This window comes from Lolium perenne, chromosome 3, assembly GCF_019359855.2.
Source record: "Lolium perenne isolate Kyuss_39 chromosome 3, Kyuss_2.0, whole genome shotgun sequence".
NCBI lineage: Eukaryota > Viridiplantae > Streptophyta > Magnoliopsida > Poales > Poaceae > Lolium > Lolium perenne.
Genome location: NC_067246.2, coordinates 286,650,014 through 286,660,165, shown reverse-complemented (window position 1 = coordinate 286,660,165; position 10,152 = coordinate 286,650,014). Strand labels below are relative to the sequence as shown.

The window sequence follows — 10,152 nt, the reverse complement described above, 5'->3', positions numbered from 1 at the left end:
GGGTCGGCGGGAAATAGTATTCACTAGCCATCCCTGTTTAAAAAAACATAACTTGGCCATTTATCTGCAAAGTGTATGGCATCGGTTAATTACAACTCCGAATCCTAATGCACCGCTGGACATGATATTTAGACTGTACCATACCCTAACCACATCTTATTTATAAGGAAAATGATCCGTTCCCCGGGGGCTGCGGCGCTCTCAGCCTCCGGGTTGCGCGCCGTTCGATCCCACGATCGTGTGGACTCGACACGTGACCTCCATGGGCCCACACACCGTGTGAACAGCCCAGCGACAGCCCATCCTTATCCCTCAGCTTCGTTTTCGTGGTCCTCTCCCGAACTAGTTCGATGGCGCTCGCCTCCTCCGCCGCAGCGCTCGCTCGCTCCGCCGACTCGCCCCCCGATGCCGCCCGCCGGCGGGAGGGTGTCCTACACCAGCGCGCACGCTGCCCAAGATGGAGGCCATGGCGACCCGCGACCCTATCTTCCCCGGCGTCCACCTGGTGCGTGGCCGGAGATGAAGGCCACGGCGGAGGCCTGAATCCCAAGCTCCGCCGGCCCCCCATGCAACCCGCCGGCGGGAGGGTGTCTTCGCCGACCTCCTCCCCTGCAGCCACGAAGCGGGTGTCGTCGGCAGGGCCAGCAAGGTCGCCATCTTCATCGACCTCCTCCCCTGCGCGCGGCTTCCGGCTACCCTGACCTCCTCCTCACCTCCTGAAGCTGCCGCGCCGCGTCCTCGTCGGCCGTCCCCATGGAGCGGTGTCGGCCGTACCCCGTTGTGTTGTGGAGGCCCATCGCCGGGACGAGCCCCGCCGGAGGCGGAGGACATCTTCACCCCATCGGAGACGCTACCTGGTGGTTGACGTTTCATGCTCGCCACCAAGTCAGACACAACCACCAACAACGATGCTGCAAATGCTGGTCAATTTTGCAACCCTCGGTGGTCAAGTATGTTGTCGATGTTGTTTGGCTTTGCTACCGGTGGGGGTTGGAGATGGTAGACTTTTTTTTTTTTGCTATAACTGTTCTGCAATGTTGCTAAAAAGAGATAAAAGTTTTGCTACAAGATTTTGGGCGAGGTATCCGTTGATATCTTCTATCAGGTCTCCGTTATGCGGATTTGCAACCTAGGAATACATTTTTTGCTTCAATATTTTTACAGGTTTGCTACAATTGCAAAACATGTTTGCTACTGGGGGTCTCCGACGAGGTCTCCGGTGAGTTCTCCGGCGAGTTCCCCGTCGATGTCTCCGACGATACCCATTTTTGCTACAATAGCTTTTTATTTTGCTACGTGGTCTCCGGCGAGGTCTCCGGCGAGCCCAGCCTTTTTCTTTTTCTTTTCTGAACGAACCGTTTTTTGTTTCAGTCATTTGCTGCCGGGGGTGATTTTTTGCTGCCGGAGGTGTTTTTTTGCTACATGCAAATCTAACCGTCAAAATGGTTGATCCGACGGCTGGGGAATCAGATCCCCGGGGGACGCGCAGCAGTTTCCTATTTATAAGCACTAAACTTATCAATTATAACGAACGGCAAGTCTCAACCACACCATGTCTCTGTCTACTTGCCAAATATACATACACGGAGCCCTACACTACAGTTTATCGGAGCTACGGCCTACCGAACTGTGGCCGTTTATGGCAGCCTCGTTGTTTATGATCAGCAGCGCGACCTGCCTGAACCTACCTGATGGCGCCATCGCAACCTGCTGCTTCAGGAATCATCCTGCAGCTACTTAACTTATCCCCAATCCATAACGTTTGCCATGTCTGTTTCGGCATAGCAGAGAATTGACGGAAATCATTCTTAGCTGAACAGTATCATAGGGCAGTATATATATGCAGGTTTAGTAGCATCATCTTTCAAAGACCTGGCAAAAATAACATTGTTAGGGTTGTTGTTGATTATTCCCTTTCTGCAGATGGCATCGATCGAATGTGTTTAGTTCCATCTGCACCAGTAACGCATCGTCGATATCATTTCATTTCCTCTCCTTGAAGCTTTCCAATGGCATCATTGGCGGGTCGCCGGTGGTTGCTGGCTCGTTGGTATCCTCGTGGCCCCTGGTACAGTTTACAATTAGGGTTGTTGCAGGTAGAGCTGTAGAGTAGCCGTATGTATGCAGGAAGTGTGATAGCTCATCTCTACCCAATCAATCAGATGCGAGCTACACCTACTTTGTAAAATAAATACAGACTGTCTTTGAGAGGTCCAGATAATCTCAAATATTTGATGACACCAACTCTCGATTCCCACTGTCCGTGTGATCCATGTTTTAGAACTCGGGAGGAAGAATATGCATATACTGGACTACTGGAGTAGTAAAATTTGATCAACCAAGACCGCCAAGCGCAACAACCCATCATCATCGTTCCTAGCTCGAATAAACGAGAAGTCCGGAAGAGACAAAAATCCTGCCTACCTAGATACTTAACCGATGTTAAGTTCAGACTTCAGTCCGAGCCCCTCCAAATTTTACATAACAGAAGCAGAAGATCGTCCAGGCAACACAACCCAGTCGCACCGTACCATTTTGACTATCTGTCTATTTCCCTTCCGGAATCAGGTGTGCCAAGTTTACATTCTTCGGTTACCATCTTTGGTCTTTGCAAGTTTGTAGTAAACTGGAGAAATCATGTCTGACTTCGCTAACTAGTGAAGAATCTCTTGTTTCACGCCTAAAACTGAAACCGTACGTACGAATTGTCCTTTCCGGTTGTGGATTTCCAAGAACAAATACCAGTCAGAGCAGGCCTAACCTGACTGACTGACCCGTTCAAAGGGGCTCTCCAAAATAGCTGGAGATTCTGCATGAGCCACGTAGTTCCGTGTGATCTGCAAGCACTTTGTCAACCCATGGGTTTGACCTTTAGGTCATCTCCAACGGGACGGCGTACTTCGGACGCGTCCGTTTGCATCACCCGGGACCCGGCGGACACAAAAATAGCCAGGGGTCTATTTGCGCCGAGGGGTATCCTAGTGGGCCGACACATTTTGTCCGTCCAGACCATTTTTTTTGAAATCTCCCAAAACAGCATAAACAAGCAAATTGCACCAAAATATGGCCATCGGATTGGCTCAAATTTAGGTCTCAAATAAGTCTAGCAGATTGTGCACATAGTACGACACAAAATATAGTCCAAAAGGGACACAACATAGCCATGATCAACAGATAAAGTTCACAATGAGGCCATGGTGCTTGACATGGGCGCGGCAGATTAGGCGTCTCACGCGCGGATTTCGGCAAGCCTCTTTAGGAACCAGGTCTTGGTGTCGTTGTCCATGATGGTCAAGTCGGCCAACATGATCCTTGTGTCCTTTACCTGGGTCTTGGCCTCGGCATTCATCCTTCTAGCCTCTATGTCAAGCCTTTTGGCCTCGACGTCCATCCTTTAGATTTCAATGGCCTCTTTGGTGAGGGTGAGGTAGATGGCAGCAGAGACCTCTTTTTCCAGATGCCTCTTCTCGTCCCTTTTGGCCAGGCGACTTGAGATTCGGCCATGATCTTCTCCAAGGCCTTGCTCAACGCAAGGGATGATGCCTCCCGGGTAAGATCCACCTTGATAGCCTTATGGCACCGGGGGGCGAGGTGGAAGGGCTTTATGCCCAGGATCGTCGTTTTCACCATTGACGACCAACGTGGTTGTCCCATTCTTGACAGCTTCATGGTAGGCTGCATAGCCAATTATCCACTTCGCCGTGTCCTTTAGCTTCTCCCAACAATGGACCATATAGAAGCCCTTCTTATGTGGCTATAGGGTTGTCTGGGGCGGTGGCTGGGAAGGTTTCCTCGAAATCCATGGCGGCTGCGGCGAGGAGGGCATCCATTGCAAGGGTCTAGAGTGTTAGCACCGCTCAACTTTGATTTTTTGGTGCTAACAGTGGCCTCTGGAGGGAATGTGAGCGGCATCCGAGCCACTGGCGTGTGAACGGCGGTCACTTGGCGCAGCCGCGGAGCGTCCGCCGAGACGCAAACTCGGTGCATATTTGGGACGCATATAGTTTATTGGCCTAGGAAACATGTTTATAAATTGCGAATTGACCATTTATTGGCCTAGGAAACATGTTCAGAAATTGAGAATTGCGAATTTCATTTATTGGCATAGGAAACATGTTCAGAAATTGCGAACTGACCATTTTTTTCACGAGCCGACGAAACGGGCCAGGCCTAATAACACGTGAGGAGTTTGTGTTCTGCATGTCAACTCAAGCAGGCCTGGGTGCTGATAGCCCAGGGAGTCCGGTCCATGCACCCAGCGTATGATCGGGAACCAAAGTGGCCAGGCCCAATAACACCTGACGATTTGCGCCTCCATTTCTCCCGTGGACCATGTGGACCCGGCACGCAGGCTTTAGTCCATCGTAGACCACTCGTGTGCACCGCTCTCCGTCCATCTTCCTCCTCTCCCGCTTCCCGGCAGCCCCGCGACGCCAGATGATAACGCCAAAACCCTAAACCCCCACCGCAACCCAATCCCTTCCCGCCGCCGCCGCCGCCGCCGCCGGAGCCGGAGCACCGTTCATGAGCCCCGCTGCCGTCGCCTCGCCCAGCGATGCACAAGATTGTCCCCCGAGCCGCCTCCTTCCTTGACGCCGCCGCGGCCCGGCCGCTGCTGCCCTCCTCCCCCATGCCCGCGCTCCGCCTGGCCGGTCCGCTCCTGGGCACGCGCTCCAACCCAATCGCTACCCGGCTACGCCCGCGGTCGTGGCCCCGCTGCGGCGGCGGCGGCGGCGCGGTCGCGAGGAGAGGGATCTGCTGCTCGGCCGAGGAAGCGGGGCGCGGGGACGATGCGAAGGAGGCAGATGGGGGTCGTATTTCGCCCGAGAGGAGGCAGAGAGGCCGGGGCGACGCGGCCACGGGGAGCGGGGAGCTGCTCGCCATTCCTGGGGTCGGGCCGCGGAACCAGAGGAAGCTCGTCGACAAGGGGTTCGATGGCGTCGCGCAGCTCAAGCAGCTCTATCGGGATAAGGTGAGCGCGGTCAGCTGTTCTGGATTGATTTGTTTCCGTTTTATTATCCTACCTCGCAAAATTGTAAGCAACTCGTATGCTTGGAACCTTCAGTAGTTCAGTCGATACTATGAACGGAAATTGCAACCTAGAATGGTAAGCAGATACCAATATGAACTTATCCCGACAGCTGCAGCTGCAAATGATGAACTGATTTTTAACTGAAGTGACTAATATGATTGCGCGTGCATTTTGCTATGCGATCCTCATTCAGAAATACTGAAGTTGGTGTACTGTGATTGCCTGCAATCCTCCTACTAATTTTGCAAGTTTCCATTATTCGCTCATCTTGATGACCAACTCAGCATCATAGAAACCTTGATGTAGATCCGCACTTCTTAGTAGTGATGACAGAGGATTGGTTAATGCACATTTGCTCCAGAAGGCACAGCAGCGATGCAATAGCACTGAAGTATGTCACTGTTTATGCTGCATCTCATGAGCTTCGGATATGCTGTCAATTTGGCATTGTTTGTAGTCTCACGTAGAATAGGTAAAATTCATCCACGTGTTTAGTACATAAAACACTAGTGGAAATTTCAAAAGTATTTTGTCATGTGCATGAAGTTATAATTCACATTTTTTCTGGAGAAAGTTAGAACACCACACTATATCTTCTCCTGCAAGATGATATAGTCTTACGGAACTATCATGGTGAAATTCAAAGAAACAAAACTAATACCTTTATGAGTTATCTTTTGGGTCTACTATATGCTACTTAGCTCATCCCGGCAATCCTTCCATATGAATATGTTGTTGCTTTTTCCACTGAAATTTCTGTTTATTTAATCTAACTTCAAAGCTGTGCTAACACTTTGCAATTATGTGCACTTTTTTGCAGTTCTTTGGCAAGTCTAATGAGAAAATGGTTGAATTCTTGCAAAGTTCAGTTGGCATCATACACAAGAACCATGCTGAGAGTATAACTGTGTTCATTAAAGAGAGCGTTGATGAGGAGGTGAAAGATACTGACACATCTAAGCCTTGCAGAAGTAAGAGGCTGACCTTTTGTGTTGAAGGGAATATCAGTGTTGGGAAATCTACTTTCCTTCAAAGAATAGCCAATGAGACTATCGAACTGCGTGACCTTGTGGAAATAGTACCTGAACCTGTTGGTAAGTGGCAGGATGTTGGTCCTGACCACTTTAACATACTTGATGCTTTCTATGCTGAACCGCAGAGGTATGCATACACTTTCCAGAATTACGTCTTTGTGACGAGGCTCATGCAAGAGAAGGAGTCTTCAAGTGGGATAAAGCCTCTCCGGCTGATGGAAAGAAGTGTTTTCAGTGATAGAATGGTAGGTCTATATTTTGCTGAAAAAACTAGGTCTGATTGAGGATCCAGACCTTGATGAGTTTTCACTTTTGCTCTATCTCACTGGCAGCATGTTTTCCTTTGTAACGAGTGCTCTTCTTTTCATTTTCCAGGTTTTTGTCCGTGCTGTTCATGAAGCTAAGTGGATGAACGAGATGGAAATCAGCATCTATGACTCCTGGTTCGACCCAGTTGTGTCATCTCTACCGGGTCTTATCCCTGATGGTTTTATTTATCTAAGAGCTAGCCCTGACACCTGCCACAAAAGAATGATGGTTCGGAAAAGAGCAGAGGAGGGTGGTGTTAGTCTTGATTACCTTCAAGGTTTGCACGAGAAACATGAAAGCTGGCTTCTTCCTTCCAAAGGACAAGGCTCCGGTTTGTTGTCAGTCAGTCAGCTTCCAATGCATATGGAGGGTTCCTTACATCCAGAAATACGAGATCGAGTCTTCTTCTTGGAAGGAGATCATATGCATTCTAGTATACAGAAGGTAACTTTCTCCTACCTTTTGTTTGCTTAAGAACGATCTTGTAAGGAGTTATTTGGTCACATGGTGATGCTTTTTCCCAATTAGGTACCTGCTCTGGTCCTTGACTGCGAAAACGACATTGATTTTAACAAGGATATTGAAGCTAAACAACAGTAAGTTTGCAAAGCCTTTGTATCTTTCAGATCATTTTTCAACATTTATTTATTTTCTTTTATTGTTAAGCAACATTTTAAGAAACTTAAATTCTTCGAGTTTAACCTTTGAAGCAATTGAATTACCAAAAAAATCGTTAACAGAGTTTAGGTAACCACATGAAAAACGAACTTTGTTCCAAAACTGTACTCATAACCTAGTCTTTCATGCTAGGCTCCCTACCTCACATCTGTTTATTTGTTCATTTCTTTGTGTTAGGGTCAAGTTCTCTTTCATGTCAACGAGAATATATGTGTACACATTTTAAGTAAAATATTCGCTAATTTCTATGTGCTTTCAATACATCTTTAATTTACTACTCCCTCTGATCCATAATAAATGTCAGGGTTTTAGTTCAAATTTGGGTCAAGTTCTCTGTCATGTCAACGAGAATGTGTGCAACTGTGTACACATTTTAAGTACAATATTCGCTGATTTCTATGTGCTCCTCGATACATCTTTAATTTACATGTTTTGTGCTTCACTACCTTATGTGACCCTTGTTCTGTACCGATTGATATCCTGCCTGCTAAATTGTTACCAAGTGAATTGTCTGAAAGCTAGATTTGGTTAGGATATGGACGGATAACACATATACCTCCACCTGTAAACTACCTGAACTGCTTATAGGTGGTTCTTTGCATACGACTTGCTCCAGTAATTCCTGTGAAATGCTTTTGTGACTAAGTCTAGCTTACTAAGTCTGTATTTACAAACCTGTAAGAAACAGTGTTTTGATGCGACTCCATACCTGGTTTGCTATCAATGCATCCTGGTTATTGCTTTGCTATTTCTTCCTTCTAATACTTGTGTAGTAATTTCAGATATATATCTGTTGACATTGGTGTATATTGTGGAGGTTTCATTAAATTACATGTCCTAGTTTTGCATTTGATCAAATTGCATGCCAGGAGCCTCCTGTCAGTATAATAGGGTGTGGCATTTAATCAAAGGCCAAATTAAGACTTGACATTTATGAAAATCTCACACATGATTGTTTCCAGCATCATGCAATATCTGTTTATAATATTATCACCCGAAGTCCTGAACACCCCATGTGCTCTTAAATTCCTTCAAAATCTTGCACCTGTTTGATGTTTCAATTTTTCCCATGAAGATATGCTCGGCAAGTTGCGGAGTTCTTTGAATTTGTGAAGAAAAAGAATGAATCTGCATCTTCGGAGACAAGTGGTGGTGCTAAGAGTATAAGCCAACAGATTGTGCTTCCTGGCGGAGGTGATTTGTGGGTCCCTAGACCTGGAGGCAGCCCTTTACCAAAATCTGCTCTAGAATCTCTTGAATCTAAATTTAGACGAGCGATGTCTTCCTTTTTCTCAAAGTAGGAGCAAACATCCCATATGCAACCATCATGTTCTGCCCACGATATGGTGTCTTATAAAATCTGCTTGGTTCATCTTCTGGATCTAAAAGTACGACCTCTTGACTGGCTACCGACCTTATAAAAATGTTGTATAATCCCAAAATGTAGGTTTCTATCTATAGTGCTAGCAGTGATGTACGATATAGTATCTAACTTTGTGTGCCTGTAAATTATGATCTGACTACTTGTTTCATGCATGGTACCAGTTAGTAGCATCAAAAAGTAAAATATATTGTGTCTATCTGCACTTTCACGTTGTTGCTTGTCTGCTCGGTACAAAAGTGTATTCAGTAAGTGTTTTTCAATATGAATCACATGATATTGCACCCATGATCTTGTCCATAGAAGTTCTATAGACGCCAAGGGTTCTTTTGAAGATACTGTCAGAACCCAAATATTTCAATTTTGTTGTAAGTTGTTCCTGATTTTGTTCGCCGCAGATCAACTAGATTTACAAATACATATCGACCTGAGCGAGCCTGAAATCTACCCAAATTGGGGTTCGAAGACTTTGAATTCAATAACTGATGTAGACATAGTTTTGGCGACATCGAGCTAGCATAATGGCTGGTACCAGGTGTGTTGGAGGGCAGGAAAATACAACGAACAACAGAGGAAACGAGCTTTGCTAGATTTGAAATGTGAACCTAGATTGACGGAGATCTCGGAAAGCAGAGGGGCAGGAGGGGATTGCTTTGCTATCCTCATTCTTTTGCTTGCTTGGTCTCCCTTGTCAGGGCCGTGAAGAGGAATGCTATGAAGGAAGTATTCTATGGTCGCGATTAAAACTGAAATAAATTGAACAAACGACCACCGACTCGCATATATGATACGGAGTAGTAGTAAAGACTATCGGACGACTGACGGGCAGCTTGTCGCAGTACTACGAGTCCTCATGCTGCTGGACAAGTTGAGTGGTGTGAGAAGGAACTGTGGAATTTCTACGTCCGTGCATGGACAGTGAACGGCGTGTTCCGTCCGCCAGTCCGGATCACCAGTTTTCGCAGAGTCGGCTGCACGCGCTTCCCGTTGCGCTTGGCTGTCTAGTCGGCTCGGTCGTTGCTTGTGACCGGAGATAAAAATCTACAGAGGCGGCAGTATCATAAGAGCATAAAGAGAGAGCTTCCTAGGGCGTGATCGGTGCTCGCATGGGTTTTTCCCTTTCTCGTGCAACTTAGCCCGCTAGTTACAGTATAAGTGGAAATTTGATTTGGACCAGTTTTGTACTATGATTGGTCGCAAACAATTTTATTTGGGTTCGGAGAGAGAAATGGAAGGCCATGCGATTGGTAGGTTGCACGGTAGAAAGTGTTGTGGCTAACTAAACTAGTTCAGTCTTAATTTCCTCCGTCTGCCTAACAATTCATTGATTCTATATATGGTCTAGATGAAAATTGTGCTTCTCGACATTGTGATTCCATTCATGCAACCGGTTCGTACTTTCAAAACGCCGTTTGTAGATCAAAGGAGGATTAAAATGATTTAGATTAGAACCAATATTACCTAATATGCTTGTATGCGTGGAGCCGCCAAGGGCGCCACTTTTTTCGCTCGACCAAGCTTGCAGGCCGAGAAACGGTGGAATCGAGTGTGCCTATCAGGCTAACTTTTGCCTACATCTAGCCTGCTTTAAGAAGCGTGTTGTGCATGCAATCTTTTCCTCCGTGACTTATCAAACGCCCGTCTTTAGACCCAGTGCACACGGGAAACGGGCTTGCGAGCAACCAATCACGTCCCTAGTCCTGAGTCTACACAAACAT

The 10,152-nt window shown here is 46.9% G+C and overlaps 1 protein-coding gene across 1 annotated transcript; it reads left to right on the top strand.

Annotated features, from left to right (window-relative positions):
- Positions 1-4,374: 4,374 nt before the first annotated feature.
- On the top strand, positions 4,375-8,645 carry LOC127344201 (uncharacterized). The gene is made up of 5 exons (XM_051370423.1): positions 4,375-4,972; positions 5,853-6,311; positions 6,442-6,819; positions 6,904-6,971; positions 8,129-8,645. The coding sequence occupies exons 1-5, from the start codon at positions 4,556-4,558 to the stop codon at positions 8,352-8,354; spliced, it is 1,548 nt and encodes a 515-aa protein (XP_051226383.1). The 5' UTR covers positions 4,375-4,555; the 3' UTR covers positions 8,355-8,645.
- Positions 8,646-10,152: the final 1,507 nt, after the last annotated feature.

What these genes read in the sequence shown, in the direction of transcription:
- LOC127344201 (XM_051370423.1), top strand. Translation starts at nt 4,556, where the DNA reads ATGCACAAGATTGTCCCCCGAGCCGCCTCCTTCCTTGACGCCGCCGCG. An exon ending in GTGTTTTCAGTGATAGAATG is followed by an intron (nt 6,312 to 6,441) that starts GTAGGTCTATAT and finishes TTCATTTTCCAG; the next exon opens with GTTTTTGTCCGTGCTGTTCA. An exon ending in GATATTGAAGCTAAACAACA is followed by an intron (nt 6,972 to 8,128) that starts GTAAGTTTGCAA and finishes TTTCCCATGAAG; the next exon opens with ATATGCTCGGCAAGTTGCGG.